This window comes from Mauremys reevesii, linkage group 15 (assembly GCF_016161935.1).
Source record: "Mauremys reevesii isolate NIE-2019 linkage group 15, ASM1616193v1, whole genome shotgun sequence".
Lineage (NCBI taxonomy): Eukaryota > Metazoa > Chordata > Testudines > Geoemydidae > Mauremys > Mauremys reevesii.
This window is the reverse complement of record NC_052637.1, coordinates 33,034,945-33,051,525: the sequence shown is the minus strand read 5'-3', so window position 1 is coordinate 33,051,525 and position 16,581 is coordinate 33,034,945. Positions and strand designations below refer to the sequence as shown.

The following is a 16,581-nucleotide window of genomic DNA, read 5'->3' as shown; positions in this document are numbered from 1 at the left end:
AAAATAACTTTTATGCTGCTGTGTCTTATGTATAAATATACTTCTGACTGTAGTTCCCATAGGAGCACACAAGTCTGTTTAGGTATGGGTAGCTGGCAGAAAATTGTTACGGGAGCTTTGAGTCACATGATTGCTTAATGTTACTTCTGGTTTTATAAACAGCCACAAGCAATTTGTTTCCAGGGCTTTGGAGCTGTGCTCCGGCTCCGCTCCAGCTCCAGGTGAAAACCTGCAGCTCCACGCTCCAGCTCTGGGCTTCACACCAAAGCCCTGTTTCTTTCAGCAAAGAAACAGTTATCTGGGGTTTGGGTTTCATAGACTTGCCCCATAACTTATTAAATGAACCTATTCTTGAAACTGGACCTCTTTAATACATTTTTTTTTTATTTTGTAGGCATGAAAAGGGAATTAGTTTCCAGCTTCCCACTAAATGGGTTTAAGTATTGTAGGTTACTTGGAAACAGTGAGGAAGACAATGGCCAAAAGTTTTTCTGCTTAAGTGTTTTTCAGGTTAACAGTGTTAAATATTTAAAATTACTGTCTTATTCAGCAGTGAGTAAAATCAAATACTCTCTAACTTTTGTAAGAGTAGAACTCATATCCAGATTTAACATTTTGAATGTCACATACTTTCAGTGTTTGCTTTGAAGAAGTATGAAGTGTTAGTGTAATTTAGCCATTAAAACCAAGGAGTGACTTTAGGTGGGATGTTGAATTGCTGTGTTATGTTCATCTAAATTTCGGGGAATGCTTGCTACAAATTGACATTTTGTAAAATGTCATTTGATAGAATTGTTGAAGTTGTTCCTCAATGTCAGTTCACTTTTAAAGGAATATCATCTTGAAATCTAGTCACTTTTAAAAGTTAAAAGTAATGTAAGCTGTACTGCCTTGCCAATTTCTGTGGCTTCACAATAACTTCACTATTTTTCAAAATGTTTTTTTCTTTCCTCCCTCCCTTTTGCTGTGTGGAAGATCTGCATAAACGGGAAACTAACTACACAGGGAAATAGCGATTCTGACTCTGCATAGTGCTGTCAAATGCAAAAAGTAAACATGAGCATAATGGGGAGAATAGGAAAAAAACTGACATTTCTCTCATGTTAGGTGTTACTTGTAACAATATGGGCAAAAATAGAAATAAGTTGGTGCTGTCCCTTTGAATAACTTCACCTATTTTGAATATTCTTTTATTTGGTGAATATTCTTTTGTTTTGGATAGAACGTGGGTCTTTAGCATCTCTTTAGATTGCCCAGTGCAAATCTTTAAAACAGCAGTGAAATGTCCAAGAGAATTACGGGTAACTAGTTAAAAAAGCAAGCAAACAAAACCACCACAACCTTAATTTGAAAACTGGTTTGTTTTTTAGCTAAGTCCTGAACAGCTCTAAAAGAAATTTGTGTGTAAGAATGAAAAACTTGATATTTGGTTTTATGTGTGATGATGACATTAAAATTGATTTAAAAACAGCTGTTGATTCAGAAGTAAGATTGTTGCTAATCTTTGTCACTCATGTGACACATATGACTTCTGGAAATCTAGTGTTAAATAGAAGCAAATTAACAATGTTGCAGTTGTATTTAAACCTATTCTGACACATTTTCTTCTGCTTACTTTAATATGGTGTGGTAGAAGCAGTTACTCAGTGCAAGGCCTGTGTTAAACTTCTTCATTTTAAAAGGGAAGCAGGACTAACAAGAATGAATAAGCTAGACCTGGCCTTAAATGTTCATAAAAAAGGCCAAAAAACTTAAACAAAAAACCCTTTTACACCTTCTATCAGAATAAAAAAGTGCAAGTTGTATGTTTCTGGTTTCCGGTTGTATTTTTACACCATATATTTCACTAGTGAATATTCCTAAAACAAAGGAAAATGGTTAAACTGTTCACTCCCTCTTCCGGCAGTTCATAGGAATACTGGTATAAACTAATACATTTATATATGAACTCCCTTCATTAAAGCAGAGAACCACAAAAACACATTTACCTGTCTTTCAGTATCAGCTGTTTCTTGCTTCTCTTAGCATTTTGCTCCAAGCACTGTCATATGAACACCATTGAGTCCTGTGATAGCCATGTAACAGCTTATGTGAAAGCACTCTTGTTCAAGTTTATAGTATGAATAGAAAACCATGTATTTAAATAATTTGGCTTAATCAGAATTTCTTGCTGGTTGGTCTGCATTAGTAGAAATGAAGTGCTTTTATAAAGTGTTATGAATTTTCTCTATTTCCCTTTATTGATCTAAAATTTAATGGAGCATAAAAAATTAGATGTAAACAATTGTGAACAAGCTATTTCAATGTAGGGAATAGTCTCAAAAGTGACACTCAACTTTGACATATTTTTGAAAAGCTACTTGTTCACACAGGAGTCCTAGATCAGCCTCATCTAAATAGATCATCATGTGGATCATCTTCCCAACTTCTCATTAATCTTATTCATAATTGTATATAATCCCTGTTGCAACTACCACAAATGCTTATGTGGACGAGTAATATTGGTAAAGAATAGGCTGCTCTTTGCAATTAGAAACAAGGAGTGCCATGTGACCTACCAGCTCTTAGGTCCATAAGAAAGGGTTCTCTGGGCCACCAGTGCTCCGTGTGTGACGATTGATGATTTAAGTGAACTTGCAGTGAGGTCAAGGAGTCTGTCACTGAAAGGAGCCTGCATACCTATAGAAGTTCCTTTTTCCTATTGTCATTAGATCAGAAATATAGAGAACTCAGCTTTCTACTATGGGAAGGGTATGACTCTCAGGCCTTTTTTATTTATTTTTTTGGCCTGTTTGCTGGAGTGGTATGCTTTCCCTAACGATATAACTTCTGTGGTTTTTAAAGTCCACCCTTTTTTAGGCTGTTGGATCAGTTCAAGTATAATCTCTTTGAACTGGAAAGGTACTTTTGAACAGTCAGAACTTACGTATCACTTCCATTTTTTTATCTACTTTTGAAACCCCGTTACCTACAAAATATACTTAGTGAATTTCACCCTGCGCAGAGGGTAAGCGCAAGACCTATACACTGCCAAAGACCTACAGGTCTTGTCAGTGATGAGCTGCCAAAATATTAACAACCGGTTCCCTCCTCCTCACCCCATGAGGGGGTCATGCCCCCCCGGGACTCCTGCCCCATCCAACCCCCCCATGTTCCTTGACAGCGCCCCCCTCCGGACCCGTGCCCTATCCACCCCCCTTCCCTGTCCCCTGACTGCCCCTTGCCACCCCATCCAACCCCTTCTCTCATTCCTGATGGCACCCAGGGACCCCTACCCCATCCAACCACCCCTTCTCTCTGTCCCCTGACTGTCCCTGGAATCCCTACCCCTAACTGCCCCCCACCGCCCCATCCAACCCCTGCTTCTTTCTGACTGCCCCCCAGGACCCTTGCCCCCCCCCGTTCAATCCCCTTGTTCCCTGCCCTCTGACCGCTCCGACACTAATCCAGCCCCCCAACTCCCCTGCCCTCTATCCAACACGCCCTCCCTGCTCCCTTACTGTGCTGCCTGGAGATGGGGGCCCAGCTGGGCTGGGGCTGGGACCGGAGCCTCCTGGCCGACGTCGGGGCCTGACCTGGGGGCCGGGCAGGAGCCGCGCTGCATGGCCGAGGTTGCGGCCGGCCCTGGGGGCCGGGCAGGAGCCGCGCCGCATGGCCGAGGTCCCGGGGGCCGGGCAGGAGCTGCCCCGCGCTGCCCAGCGAGGTCGCAGCTGGCCCCGGGGGGCAGGAGCCGTGCCGCCCGGCCCCAGGGTCCGGCCGTGACCTCGCCGGGCAGCGCAGCGCCTGGAGCCCTCCTCCCGCTGGCGCCTCCACCCCCTGGGCCCAGCTCACCTGGTGGAAGCCTTCTCAGCCCTCCCAGGCTTCCCGTGCAAACAGTTGATTCGCGGAAGCTGGGGAGGGGGAGGAGAAGCTGGAGGAGCTTCAGGAGAGGAGGCAGAGGTGGAGTAAGGTGGGCTGGGGCTGGGGGAAGGGTAGTGAGCTGCTAGAGCTTCTGTTAAATTTAAAAGCCCTTTTGGAACTAGTTGTCCCTCCAGGAACAACCGGTTCTAAACGGGCTTCTAAATTTAACAACCAGTTCTCGCGAACCAGCTGCAGCTCACCACTGGGTCTTGTGCTCGCTCTCTGTATAGTTTTGAATTTAGTTTATTATGCATACTTCTGTATCTGGTTTACTTCCTGCTCCTGATATCACTTCCACGCATCACAGTCATGGGATGGGAGGGGGAAACAATTTCAGAAGATAAGGCCGTACCCTTTCTATAACACTGTTTTAGCTTTCTGGCTTTAGGTTATTGTCTGTTATTTTCATTATTATATATGCTGAATACTAGAATATGGGACCAATACATTGTATTAGTTACTATGAAGTGAAGCTAGTGACTGGACTATTTTATTATTACTTTCCAGCCATCCCTGAAAGAATCAAAACAAGTTAGCTAGAACTTTAAAAGTGTTATGTACAGTGTAGCTACAATAAAGCACTGATTGTTTGACACTTCTGATATTGGAACTACTACAACTTGGTTCATTACATTGCTCCCACAGCTTGCATATAATACCATTACTGTACAACTGTACTTAAATTACTCGTGCACTCATTTGCTTGAACAACAAAGAGTAACGTTACCTGAAACAACTGATCTAGAATTTTAACTTTCATTAAACGCTTTTAGCTTTCATGTCTTTAACTCCAATTTAAAACTTTGCTATGCATGTTAAAACTGCTGTCTGTGTCCCGTCCCCCCCCACAGTATTATTAATAAGATTTATATGTGAGAGTTGATTAAGCATATGTCCACTTTGCCATTTTTAATCATTGTATGAGGGAGACAACACAGATAGTGGATTACGTGGCCCAGCCACCACACCTGTATGACAGCATGGGATTTCAGCTACTAGTACAAATTGATTTTGCATAATGCCCATATAGGAATTGGACTCAGATCATGAACTTCTCATAGGCTACTGAATAGTAATAACTATCAGATGGCAAGGCAAGTATTAAAAAATTGATTCCTGGGTGTAATTTTAACTGGATGGCAGCAGTGCTGCTGGTATTTGTTCCTTAACACACACTTCCTGTTTTTCCCTCCTTCCCGCTTTCACATGTGTACAAAGGATTTTGAGATGCTTAATAGCTGTGTGTGTTCATACTTTGTGCTGGAAGGCAAGTATCTATGGTTAGAAAGGGGCAGAGTGGTTGTCAAGGACTAAGTTATCTTAGTCTGCTTGGCACTGCTTTAAAGTTTTTTGATTACACCTTATTGGCCAAGTGATCAAGGGAAGTTAATTTGGACAAAATGTTCCAAAAATGAATACTGGAATGCTACATCAGGTAAATGGCATGCTGTGTGCTCACTATAAACGTAAACTGTAAATGTTGTTCAAGTAAAAACAACGAGGCGTCCTTGTGGCACCTTAGAGACTAACACATTTATTTGGGCATAAGCTTTTGTGGGCTAAAGCCCACTTCATCAGATGCATGGAGTGAAAAATACTGTAACCAGAATATATATTATAGCACGTGAAAAGATGGGAGTTGCCTGACTCCTCATGGTTTTTGCTGATACAGACTAATGCGGCTGCTACTCTGAAACCTGTTGTTCAAGTGTGGTTCATAGATTCACTTCTGTTTGTAAACTCTTGACTACACAACATTTTCCTGCGAAATGCAAACTTTTTGGCTCCCACGGGCTGTGTTCTGCGTTCAGGAGTGAAAGTCAGTCTATTGAAAATAGTTTATGGAAATGAAACTGTTCTAGGATCATGACGGTAGCTTTATAGGATCATAAATAGATGGTACAACATGAGGACTAGTGGTCTGGCTGATGATTAAGCTGTTGATAGTAGAATTACTCACCTTTCTTTAGCACGTCTTCAAAACTTGTTGCATGTTAGCTCTTCTGTAGCCTATATAACAAATAGGTACTGTTTCCCATACTTCATATTTTACTCTTTGTAAAACAGGTTGGCTTATGAAGAATTTATTCTACTTAAGAGAATAGGATCAATTTTCTACACTTCATGTAAATCCAGAATGGGTGTTGACTCAGTACTGATCTCAAAGTAACACAGAATGCTTAATAGTTAAAGAAGGTGGAGCACTGTCATGTTGTGTCAGAGCTTTGTTGCTTGTACCACAGGAGGAGGTGGGAAGGAAAACCTTGCCTTAGCAGTCACATGGAGCCCCTCACACCTCTTCTGGTGTATGGGCAGGACAAGAGATTCAGAGGCGGGCAGGTGGTAGGGTTTACATCTTTAAAAGCAAAAAAGCCACTTTGTTGGAGTAGAAAGAAAAATGTCCATAGTTCTGTGTAAAAGGTAAGAGGAAGCAGAGAAGCCAAACTTGCAGATTTGGTCACCCTAATTTAAGTGCTTTAAGACTTTGAAAAGTGGGCACACTAGTGAGAACTACTGTTCAGTACCTAAAATGTTTGAAGTTCTGCAGCTTAGTGTTTCAGGACAAATAATTAACTAATAACATACTTTTATAATAAAGTAAACTACTATATATTCCTCTTAATAAAAGTTAAGTTAGGATTTTCAAAAGGTCCTGAGAGAGTTAGCTACCCATTTCCTTTGAATTTGTGAGCTTTAGGGGACTAACTCTGGCTTCTTTAAAAATCCTAATCTTGCTGCTCAGTGTCTAACCACACTAGTGAATATTTTATTTGTTTTTTTTGTCTGTCAGAAATTCATTGAATTTGAAGATTCTCAAGAACAAGAAAAAAAGGACTTACAGACCCGAGTGGAATCATTAGAATCACAAACACGACAGCTTGAACTGAAAGCAAAAAATTATGCTGATCAAAGTAAGTAGAAATGGCTTATGTTGTAACTGCACTTTGATTACATTATGACTTCAGGATGATGTTAATTTTCACTCTAATTAAACCTACAATAGTAATACATGACAAATCTTTTTCTGATGCCTGGTCCACCACTCTTGACACATGCACTTAAACTAGCTTTAATGTTGTTCCACCTCTAACTAGGATAGAAGTTTAGATGCCAACACATTTTATTCTGATGATTCCTTTATCATCCTATACTCTAGGACAACACTATCTTCATTTTACAGAACTCTTTTTAGGTCAGGGTATAAGTCTTAAGCTATCGCTATACTAAAGAGCTTACAGTGGTGTAGCTGTATTGGTGCAGCTGTGCCACTGTAAGCTCTCTAGTGTAGCCCTAAGCCAACAGGAGAGAGCTCTCCCATCGACTTAATTAATCCATCCTCAATGAGCAGTGGCAGCAGCGCTCCCACTGATATAACACCGTCCACACCAGCGCTTAGGTTGATGTAACTTATGTCGCTTGGTGGTGGCTTATTCACAGCCCTAGTGACAAAAATTATACCGACCTAAGGGATAGTGTAGACATGCCTTAGTGTGCAAGAAGTGTTACGCGGTCCAGTCTATAACGGGCTTAGTCAATAGGTCAATTATGTGCCTGGTATGATGTAACCTTTTTCCAGTTTTTTTTGGAGAGTCTTGCCGCCATGCTCAGGGGGGCAGCTGAGCCCCATTTGGGGGAGAAGGAATTTTCCTCCAGGGAAGATTGGCTATGGCCTGGAGGTTTCTTTTTTTTTTCTCCTCTCGGGGGGGGGTCAGGCTTATGTGGCTGCATCTTGCAGGGAGTCAGAGAGATGATGATCATAATGGTCCCTTCTGATCTTGAATTCTATGATTCTATGATTCTATAAATTGATGTTGATTACTGACTCCTTCCATTTTGCTGCTTGTAAGAGGATTCTCAGTGTGCAAGGTGTGTGTAAATAACCAATTGTTTTTTTCGTTTGACCAAACTGAAAAATCAAGGTTTTTGTTTTGATGTGAAATGAAATACTTCAGAATTTTTTGACAAAAGTCAGAAATTCATTTTGGTCAAATTAAATGTTCCATTTGACCTAAAATGAAACATTTAATTTTTTTCAGATTTTATACTTTTTATAATTTTTTAATAAACTTGAAGTAAAATTTGAAATGAAAGGTCATAACATTTTGTTTTGAAAATATCAGTGAAACATGCTGACTTTTTTGAACTGTAACAGTTGGTTGGATTGGTTGATCTAAATCTTCAATTTTTGGCAAAAAAAGTTTAATCTGAACACTTACCCCCATCTTTGCTCTTTATTGGAATCTCCTGCTTCACCTTCAGTGTTTGAAAATGTCAGTTGTCTGCTGAGAGATCATTTCCACTGTTCCAGGTTCTAGCTACAAAGACCTTTCAGGGTGTTTGGTGCTGGGCCGTAGGCTGTGGCCTGTTGAAAGATTAGAATAAATTCTAGACAGACTTCCTTCAGAGCCCAGGGCAAAAGGTTATGTATGATAACAGGACCCAAGATGATTATATTAGAGGAGAAAATACCTTAAGTACAAATCACAGAAACCTAGAAATGTGAGAGTCAGAAACTCACTGAAATCCCAAACAGGAGATGAATGAGACTCCATATTTTTTCTAGAGTAATGTCTCATTTTATTTCTTTGTGGCAGTCTTGATGGCTTTCATTTTGCCTAAAGAAGTATTGGACCTCTCTTATTAACACCACTTTCCTGTTCACTCTCATCATAAAATGGCCATCTGTAGTTCCTCACTTCCATTTCTAATTACTACTCCTAATCCTCCCTGGTTTACTTTTCTCCTCTTGTCCAGGCTTGAGCAGGAATCTCTTGTAAGGATTTGACAGGCTGCTGTTTGGACGTTGTTGGTATTTCAGGTGTGTCCATCTGCCTTTCAGACTTTGGGAAATCAACCAGAACAGTCCTCAGTAGGTTAGCAATAAGTGCAGATGCCCTAATGTTATCTTTCTTTTTGTCCAGTTTGCTGGGCCAGGCATGAACAGAAAATATTTTTATTACCACCATTATAAACCTTGGAATACTGGTATTTTCCAGCCTGACAATCAAATGCTTTGTGGGAGGGTGTTCTATATTTCTGCAGCATCCAGACGGGTAAATGTGGTGTGTCCATGGCTTCTACAAGATTCAGTATCATAAATACGTTAGTCATTGATAAAAAAGGGGCTGCTGGAACATGTGGAGCTGCTGGAACATGGGGGAGGGATAGCTCAGTGGTTTGAGCATTGGCCTGCTAAACCCAGGGTTGTGAGTTCAATCCTTGAGGGGGCCATTAGGGATCTGGGGCAAAAATCAGTAATTGGTCCTGCTAGTGAAGGCAGGGGGCTGGACTCGATGACCTTTCAAGGTCCCTTCCAGTTCTAGGAGATTGGTATATCTCCTATTATTATTATTTATTTGCTGAGACCATTGTCTTTCTAGGAAACAGCTATTTCAACCTATTGTTTTTTTTAAAGTGTAATATTTGGGGTTATTTTAAAGATGCCTCAATTGCGTGAAGATAGAAAAATTGTATGCTGTTTGTGAGTAGTTGCTGAAGTACTGAATGCAAACTTTTAGTCAGTTGGCTAACTTTCAGATATACATTCTTTCAATACAGGTCCACTAATGAAGCATCCTCCTTAGTCTAGTTAACTCTGCTGGAGGCAGAGAGATTTTGTTCTACACTAGTTTACTCTACTATGTAAAATTACCTTAAAACACTGATGTAATTTCGTTGTGGTATATTGTTGGAGTAGGAGAATAGCTGTTGTGCTAAAGTCAGTAATGTGGGAATAAGTTTACTTAAGTGAAATGTCAGCTGAGGCTTTAGAAATGAGAGCATCTTCACCTCTAATGCTGATTAGCCTGTTTTATGAGAAATGAGGCATTGCTCAAATACTTTTTTGTCCTAAGTGGGGGATCAAGTATTAAATAGAACTTTCACTTTATAGGGATACTTTCTGTTAACTTAGTCCCAAAATTAACTTGTGCAAATTTTGCACAACCTACTAATAGAAGTCTTTCTGAAAACTTGAAAAAAAAATTTACATATATTTTGGCTTATGTTTTTGCTGCATTATTTCTGACACAAAGATATTGTGGATTGCATGAAAATCAAAGTGAAATTAATTTATTTTAGCTAACTGAAGTGTAGAAGGATTTAAAAAAAAAAAACCCTCTCCCCACAAATCATAAGTTGAAGATGAAGGATCTACAGTATTTGGTGCTAGATTGATTTTAATTGATTAGTGTTTTGTCTAGTCTACTGTTAAATGTCCCTAGATTATATGTTTTAATCTAGTGGTGTTCATAGCATAGGTATAGAAATGTTCTACAAATTTATTAATGTGAATATTCTTTTAATGGTAACTTAACAAAATCAAGATGTGCAGTGCTTTAAAATTCGCTTAAACTATTGATGAAAAATGTTACATTAAGACTTAGGAAAGGTGGTGAGATATATATATATAGATAGATAGATAGATAGATCCTAATGCTGGGCTACAACACAACCTTGCCAGTCCAGATGCTGTTACCTGGCACTGGTTCTCCATTTCCACCCTTTTAAGCACGATGCTACTTATCAAAACACACTTTTTGCACCATCTCCTTCCTGCCTCCTTTTGTTCCTTCTCCTCAGCCAGCTTTCTTTCTTTCATGGTGGATGATTTCTCTGTAATTACTAATGAGTAATGTGTAGCTGTCTTCTCTTCATGGGTAATATGTAGCTCTTGTCCTCCTCTCTCACCTAAACATTTTACTCACAGGAAGACGTGTTTGTGGTTGTGTTTGTGTTAGTGGCATGCATGCATCTACGGCAAGGGTAGAGATTGAAGATCTAGGTAATGTGCTCTGAAGTATGTAAAAGGAGGGTGACGCAGATCATCTTAACTGTTTTTTCTTAAATTGAATACTGGAGTTATGTGGTGTTTGATTAGACAAAGACCCTGCTTCTCAGCGGATTAGAATATTATGGGCAGATCTTTGCATAGTGTATTTTGCAGGAGTACGTGCCTCAGATACTGTATATGATATGCTCAAACAGAGAGACTCCTATAGGAAATGACAAAGTAAACTCACGGACCCTGGATAGGCTGTCCCCACTGAGACCCTCTTTCAGTCCCCTGAGTGGATCTCTTTAAAATGCTACGCCCATGCCTCCACTTCTCTGCAGTGAGATCCTGCAATCCAGCCACACTCTATCTGGGTCTCTAGATTACAACCCCTGGGTAATAACCTTGACTAATTCAGCAGATCCAGCGAGAGCTGGTCCCTGCAAGGGTTTCCTTTTGGGAGCCTGTGACAACATATGCTTGTAGGGAGACAGAAACAGCTTCTTGAAAACAAAGCATGATTTATTTTGCCCAAAAGGTTTGCAACAGAGGAGTGGATTTAAAATAACAGACCTACACTCATATTTCCTTACTTAAACTTACCTTTCTGTCCATAGCTCAAGTGAGTTTGGCTTATTCTCCATCTCTTAGTTGGGAGAAAGAGCATTCATGGCTTTTAGCCTTCTCCTGTCTCCGAATGTCTGGCACATTCTGGTCAGGTTTTGGATGAGCTGAGAGAGGCTATCTTCCTTTTCTAGTTTCTTTGAGGGGTTAGGTCACCTTTTGGGTATGTCTGCACTGCAAGCAGAGGTATGACTGTCACATGTGTAGGCATACTCGAGGTAGCTTTGATCTAGCTGGCTTGAATATTAAAGCAGTGAAACTGTAGCAGCACAGGGTGTATGTATAAGCCTGCCAGAGCATTTTTTTTCCTGATATCCTCTGTCAGAAGCTGCATATAACTGAAGAGGCTCACCTCAGGACTCTTAACTCCTCCCCTGTTACCATCTACCTAAAAAAGTGTGCTGGTCTAGCATTTAGTTTGGTAGATCACTCCATGTGTTCCTTTTTGTGCAGTTATATGAGGAAATTGTTGCCTTAATGGAGAATGCTAGCTTCATGTCTGGCCTCTTAATGCTAAATTACAGCCTGACTTTTTTCAAAAGTGCAGTTCCTGTTAAAGTTGTCTCGCAGGTCTACAGCACCTTTTAAAAGCAGGCCATTTCACTAAACTTTATACAATATTGGATTTCTTTAGCCAGTAGTTGTGGCATACTCAGGAATGGTGGTTTAAATTTAGTTCTACTTTTGCTTCTCTTATAGCACTGATTCAGTTTTTGTTGTCTAAATTGAGTGCCCCATGTTTCACCTTTTAAGGTAAGAAATATGAGGTGTTTGGCAGAAATTCAGCACACATTTGGAAGTGATCTGCCAAACTAATACTATTAATGTGTGTTTAAGATTTATAACCTACAATATCTAACTTCAGTCTGCGTTACTTGGATTTCTAAAAAGCCCTCAAACATTAATATTTTTAAAAAATGGACTTGCTTACATTTACTATGGAATGTATTTTTAAATCAAGATGGATTTGTTACATGGTGACAGTACATAACACCATAGAATGCCACATTTTTATACTGTTTAGTATCTGCTATAATCAGTTTATGTATGGTTACTTTACTACCTTTTAATGTGAAGACTTCTGCTGTTTGTTCGGATTTGGCATCTCTATTGCAGTAGGCACGTTAAGGCTATTGGAGGCAGTGCAGGTTTGGCGTTTTGTTTCAGTGTCATTTCAGAATCCGTTGTCAGATCAGAATAGTTGCTATGTAAAACAGTTATTAGTTTGCTAGTTCGTATTTTGAAGTTAATTCATGTTAATTGCTTGGAAAAAGGCTTGTTCCAGAAGCGGAATTTAGTACTGGTAAGTGGTGTTTTTTAGGAGAAAATTGCATTTTGCTTTTGGAATATCAGTCATCAGAAACGTAGAATTCAAGGATTAGAAACTTGACTAGCAAACCTTTCTAAAATTTTGGAAGTATACATCTTGCTAGAACACTGGTTTTTGAATACTTAAATAGTGCACCAATCAAACTTTAATGAGTTTTTCATATGCTACATCCCTCTGCTTCTCACTGCTATGTATTCCTACTTCTTTCTACTTTCTGGGCACCAGCAGGGAGCATTGGGAGCATAGGAGACAGTCTCTCCACTCTCAGTTCTGGGTCCACAGTACCTTGTGGCTGTAGAGAGAAATGACAGGTAAAATAGTGTTCAGTCCTTTCAGAACTGCACTGGAGCATGTTCATTTACTAATCTTTGAGGGATTCATGTATACGTTAGTGTGAGCGCAGAAGTATAATTCAAGAAGCCATTTAGCCCCTGACTATTGTATTTCTGATTTATTTAGGAAGGTTATATTTAAATAAAGGTGCACCATAATTGTTACTAGGCCTTGGAGCATTTGGGAAGATTCTTGTCATTAAGATGTCAACTTGAAACTAAGTGTGTTAGCCCGGAATTGCCTTCACACTTTTGATTACATAGCAGTTTTCTTGGATGTGATACAGTTTCATTTCATGTGAAATGAGTAGAGGCTCCTGCTTTTCTGACTGGTAACTCTTTGAAGATGTTATGACTTACTGTGTGATCAAGTGCTTCTTCTATGCTAAACTTTACTCTCACACGCATCTCCAGTGTAAACTTAAGCTTTGGGATAGAAGTATTGCACAGTTCAGAAATAATATAATCCCCCTCTTTAGTAATTTTTGACTGCAGATTTTTTTTGAGTTAGATAAGACCATTAACATACTGAAAATAAATTGGGTTTTTACAAATGTCTTGCGTTTGTCCTTTGTGATTTTGTACACACAAATCAGAATGCCTCCTTAATCATTCTTCTTGTTTCTAAAACCTCTCTTCCCTATTATGGGAATGGTCCCATGGGACTGAATGTAAATCTGGCCCTAATAATTATGTCTACTGCAGAAATCACTTATTACCTGTCTCTGAAATCCTCTGAAAGGCCCAAATCATGTTTTCTTTGACAAATTGAGCCACCCTAGATATCTGTGTTACTGTTTTGAGATGGTAGATTCTGTCTAAGTTATCCACCATTAACGGTCTCGTATGCTTTCATCATACTAGAAGCAAATTTTATAGAATTAATTATTCACTTTATCCATTGTTTTAACTATAAGTCTGCAGTTTAACTCTTGTTCATAAGATCTTGGCCTGGTTGTAGAGGCTTACTCTTAGAAAAACTACAAATCATACTTGCGTAAGTGATATTTCCAGTGATACATTTTCGTGTTTAAATTCTAATTTAATGTTTACACTGAGGCTGCCTTGATCTCCAATAAATGACTAAATACTGGAATTTTAGACACGAACACTGTTCCCTAATTGTTCATAACAGTTAAATTAATAGGACTGCATATAGTATATTGCGGTATTAAAAGTTCTTGCTTTTTGAACCGGAATACTTTCTACAGCTAATACAGAATGTGAATTTAAGAGCCTAGATTTTGTAGGGTATGATATCCTATTAGAATGCATGTATTCTTAAACCCTAAGTGCTGCTGCTTTAGAACACTAACCTCATGAAGCAAATATCATGTTGCCTAGTTCTGTAGAAAATTGATTAAACTCCATTGTGCAACAAAATAACTGCAAAACACTTGGGTCTTCAGAACATTCTTGTTGAGCAGTAAATTAAAAAAAAAAAAAAGGTTAACTAAGTTTCAGTCTAGAATTGCAGCAATAGAAGCTGAAGTCTTATTTGCAATATATTAGGTCACAGATAGTTACAGGGCAATTTTCTCCCTGCGTGTCGTATCCATTGTCTTGACCAGGGATCTCAAACTCAAATGACCATGAGGGCCACATGAGGACTAGTACATTGGCCTGAGGGCTGCATTACTGACACCTCCCTCCCACTGCCCTTGGCCCCGCCCCCACTCCACCTCTTCCATGAGACCCTGCACCGCCTCTTCCCACCCCTTCCCTACCCCCATTCTAACCCCTTCCCCGGAACCTGGGGGACGAGGGGGGCACAGGGGTGTGTGTGTTGCTGTTGCTTCAGACACCATGGCCAATGGGAGCTGCTGGGGGCGGTGCCTGAAGCAACAGCAACACACACACCCCTGTGCTGACCCTCCTCCCCCAGGGTCCGGCCACTTCCTCGAGCGGCACGGGGCAAGGCAGGCAGGCAGGAAGCCTGCCCTGCTCCTGGTATGTGTCAGGCCGGAGCCACTCTAGGTAAAGGCTGAGGGGCCGCAAGGAGTTCACAGGCTGCAGAAAATAACCTCGCAGGTCACGTGTTTGAGACCCCTGATCTTGACAGTGTGACCTCCCCTGGAGGAACCAACCACGTAGTGCAGTGAGGTAGTTAGTGCCATGCCATTCAACTCTTGAACTGTTGCCAAGTCTGGTACTGGTGGGCCTACCTGGAATGGCTTTGTGGTTTGATCCCTCAGTCTCTAAGAAATGAATGAAAACCACCTACTAACTTCACATAAATTGCAAAACTGGACATCAGATCGTCAAACTCTGGATATTACTCACTTGAACTTGAGCAAGGCATTCAGCCTGTATTAAAAAATTATTTATATTGCACCAGAAAAGGGTGAGGATCCAGCTGACACGGTCTTATAGCATAACTTTATCAACTTAAAATGTTTTCTAGAAAAACCTTGTTTTTTGTTTCAGTATCAATCCTTTATTTGAGACAACAGGCTGGCCTGTTTAATGTAGTTGTTGACCTACTGCACCCACTGGCATTGATACTTCCTCTGTATTCTGTGGAAATCGATAGCCCACTAGATGGAGCAGAGCTACAGTTAGAGAGCTAGTCATAGGAGTCAGTCACGTTACAGAACTGGAGACACAAATGTAGTAGAAAATCAGAACAACATAATGGCTCAGTGTGCTTTAAACTCTACTCATGTGAAGCCTATTAATAAAACTAAGTGTGTGTGTGGGGTAGGGGGGACAGGACATTTTAAGTTAACCAGTATTCGTCATAAACATTACCTGACCAATATCAGCAGTGACGTATTTCTCAGGGGAAAGTTAACAATAAAAGGTTTAGCTACTGCCCAGGCCTGATAAGCTACAGATTTGTTGAGGATCTCTAGTTTGTTAAATTTTAGACTGCCTTCTAAATTTTACTTATCCAAAAAACTTAATTTGCTGTAGTTGTTATTTACAGCAAAGGGTGTGTAAGATTTTAAATGTCTTTTTGGATTTTACGTTATGGCTTGTCATTGTTGGTAACCTGGCTTCTTTTATACAGTTAATGCACTGTAGTTTTAGCATCACTGTTCTCCTGGTATTGAGCTCTTTTAGAAACAGCAGCATTTTGTATCGTGATTCCATTCTTCACTCTGTCCTCTTTTCACCCTGTAGTCATTGTCAGGATGCTCCATTACTTTTGGATGTAGGTTGGCTAAACAATGTGGTAGATTCAAGTTGTTCTGGCAGAAATTGTCTTTGCTTGTGTCTTTAGAGTCAAGCTCAGTGGGTTTCAGTTCTTGGACATGTGGGGATCCTAGAGTGCTACTGTTATATAAACATTAAATGAAAGTAACATGGATTTTAGATGACAGCTTATTTAAAAAATGTCACTTGTTTGTCAAGTTTAAAGATTTTCAGTGATAGTTTCTACTTGATCAAATTGGGAACTCAGTGGGACTTAAAGCAATATTAGTGGACACATTACAGTCTTAAGGTAATGGATGTCTGTTCATTTTATGTATCATAAGGGTAGCCATATTAGTCTGGATCTGTAAAAGCAGCAAAGAGTCCTGTGGCACCTTATAGACTAACAGACGTATTGGAGCATGAGCTTTCATGGGTATGCATCCGATGAAGTGGGTATTCACCCACGAAAGCTCATGCTC

General features: G+C 40.1%; 1 protein-coding gene across 7 annotated transcripts in view; it reads left to right on the top strand.

Moving 5' to 3' along the window:
• SPAG9 (sperm associated antigen 9) overlaps positions 1–16,581 on the top strand; it is a 99,919-nt gene that overhangs the window by 3,940 nt on the left and 79,398 nt on the right. For 5 of the 7 annotated variants that reach the window (XM_039501069.1, XM_039501071.1, XM_039501068.1 and 2 more), the window contains exon 2: positions 6,692–6,812. In XM_039501069.1, coding sequence (XP_039357003.1) covers positions 6,692–6,812 — 121 coding nt within the window. Of the gene's footprint in view, positions 1–6,691; positions 6,813–16,581 lie in introns of those variants that run through there. The other 2 variants (XM_039501076.1, XM_039501075.1) reach the window with 1 other exon arrangement.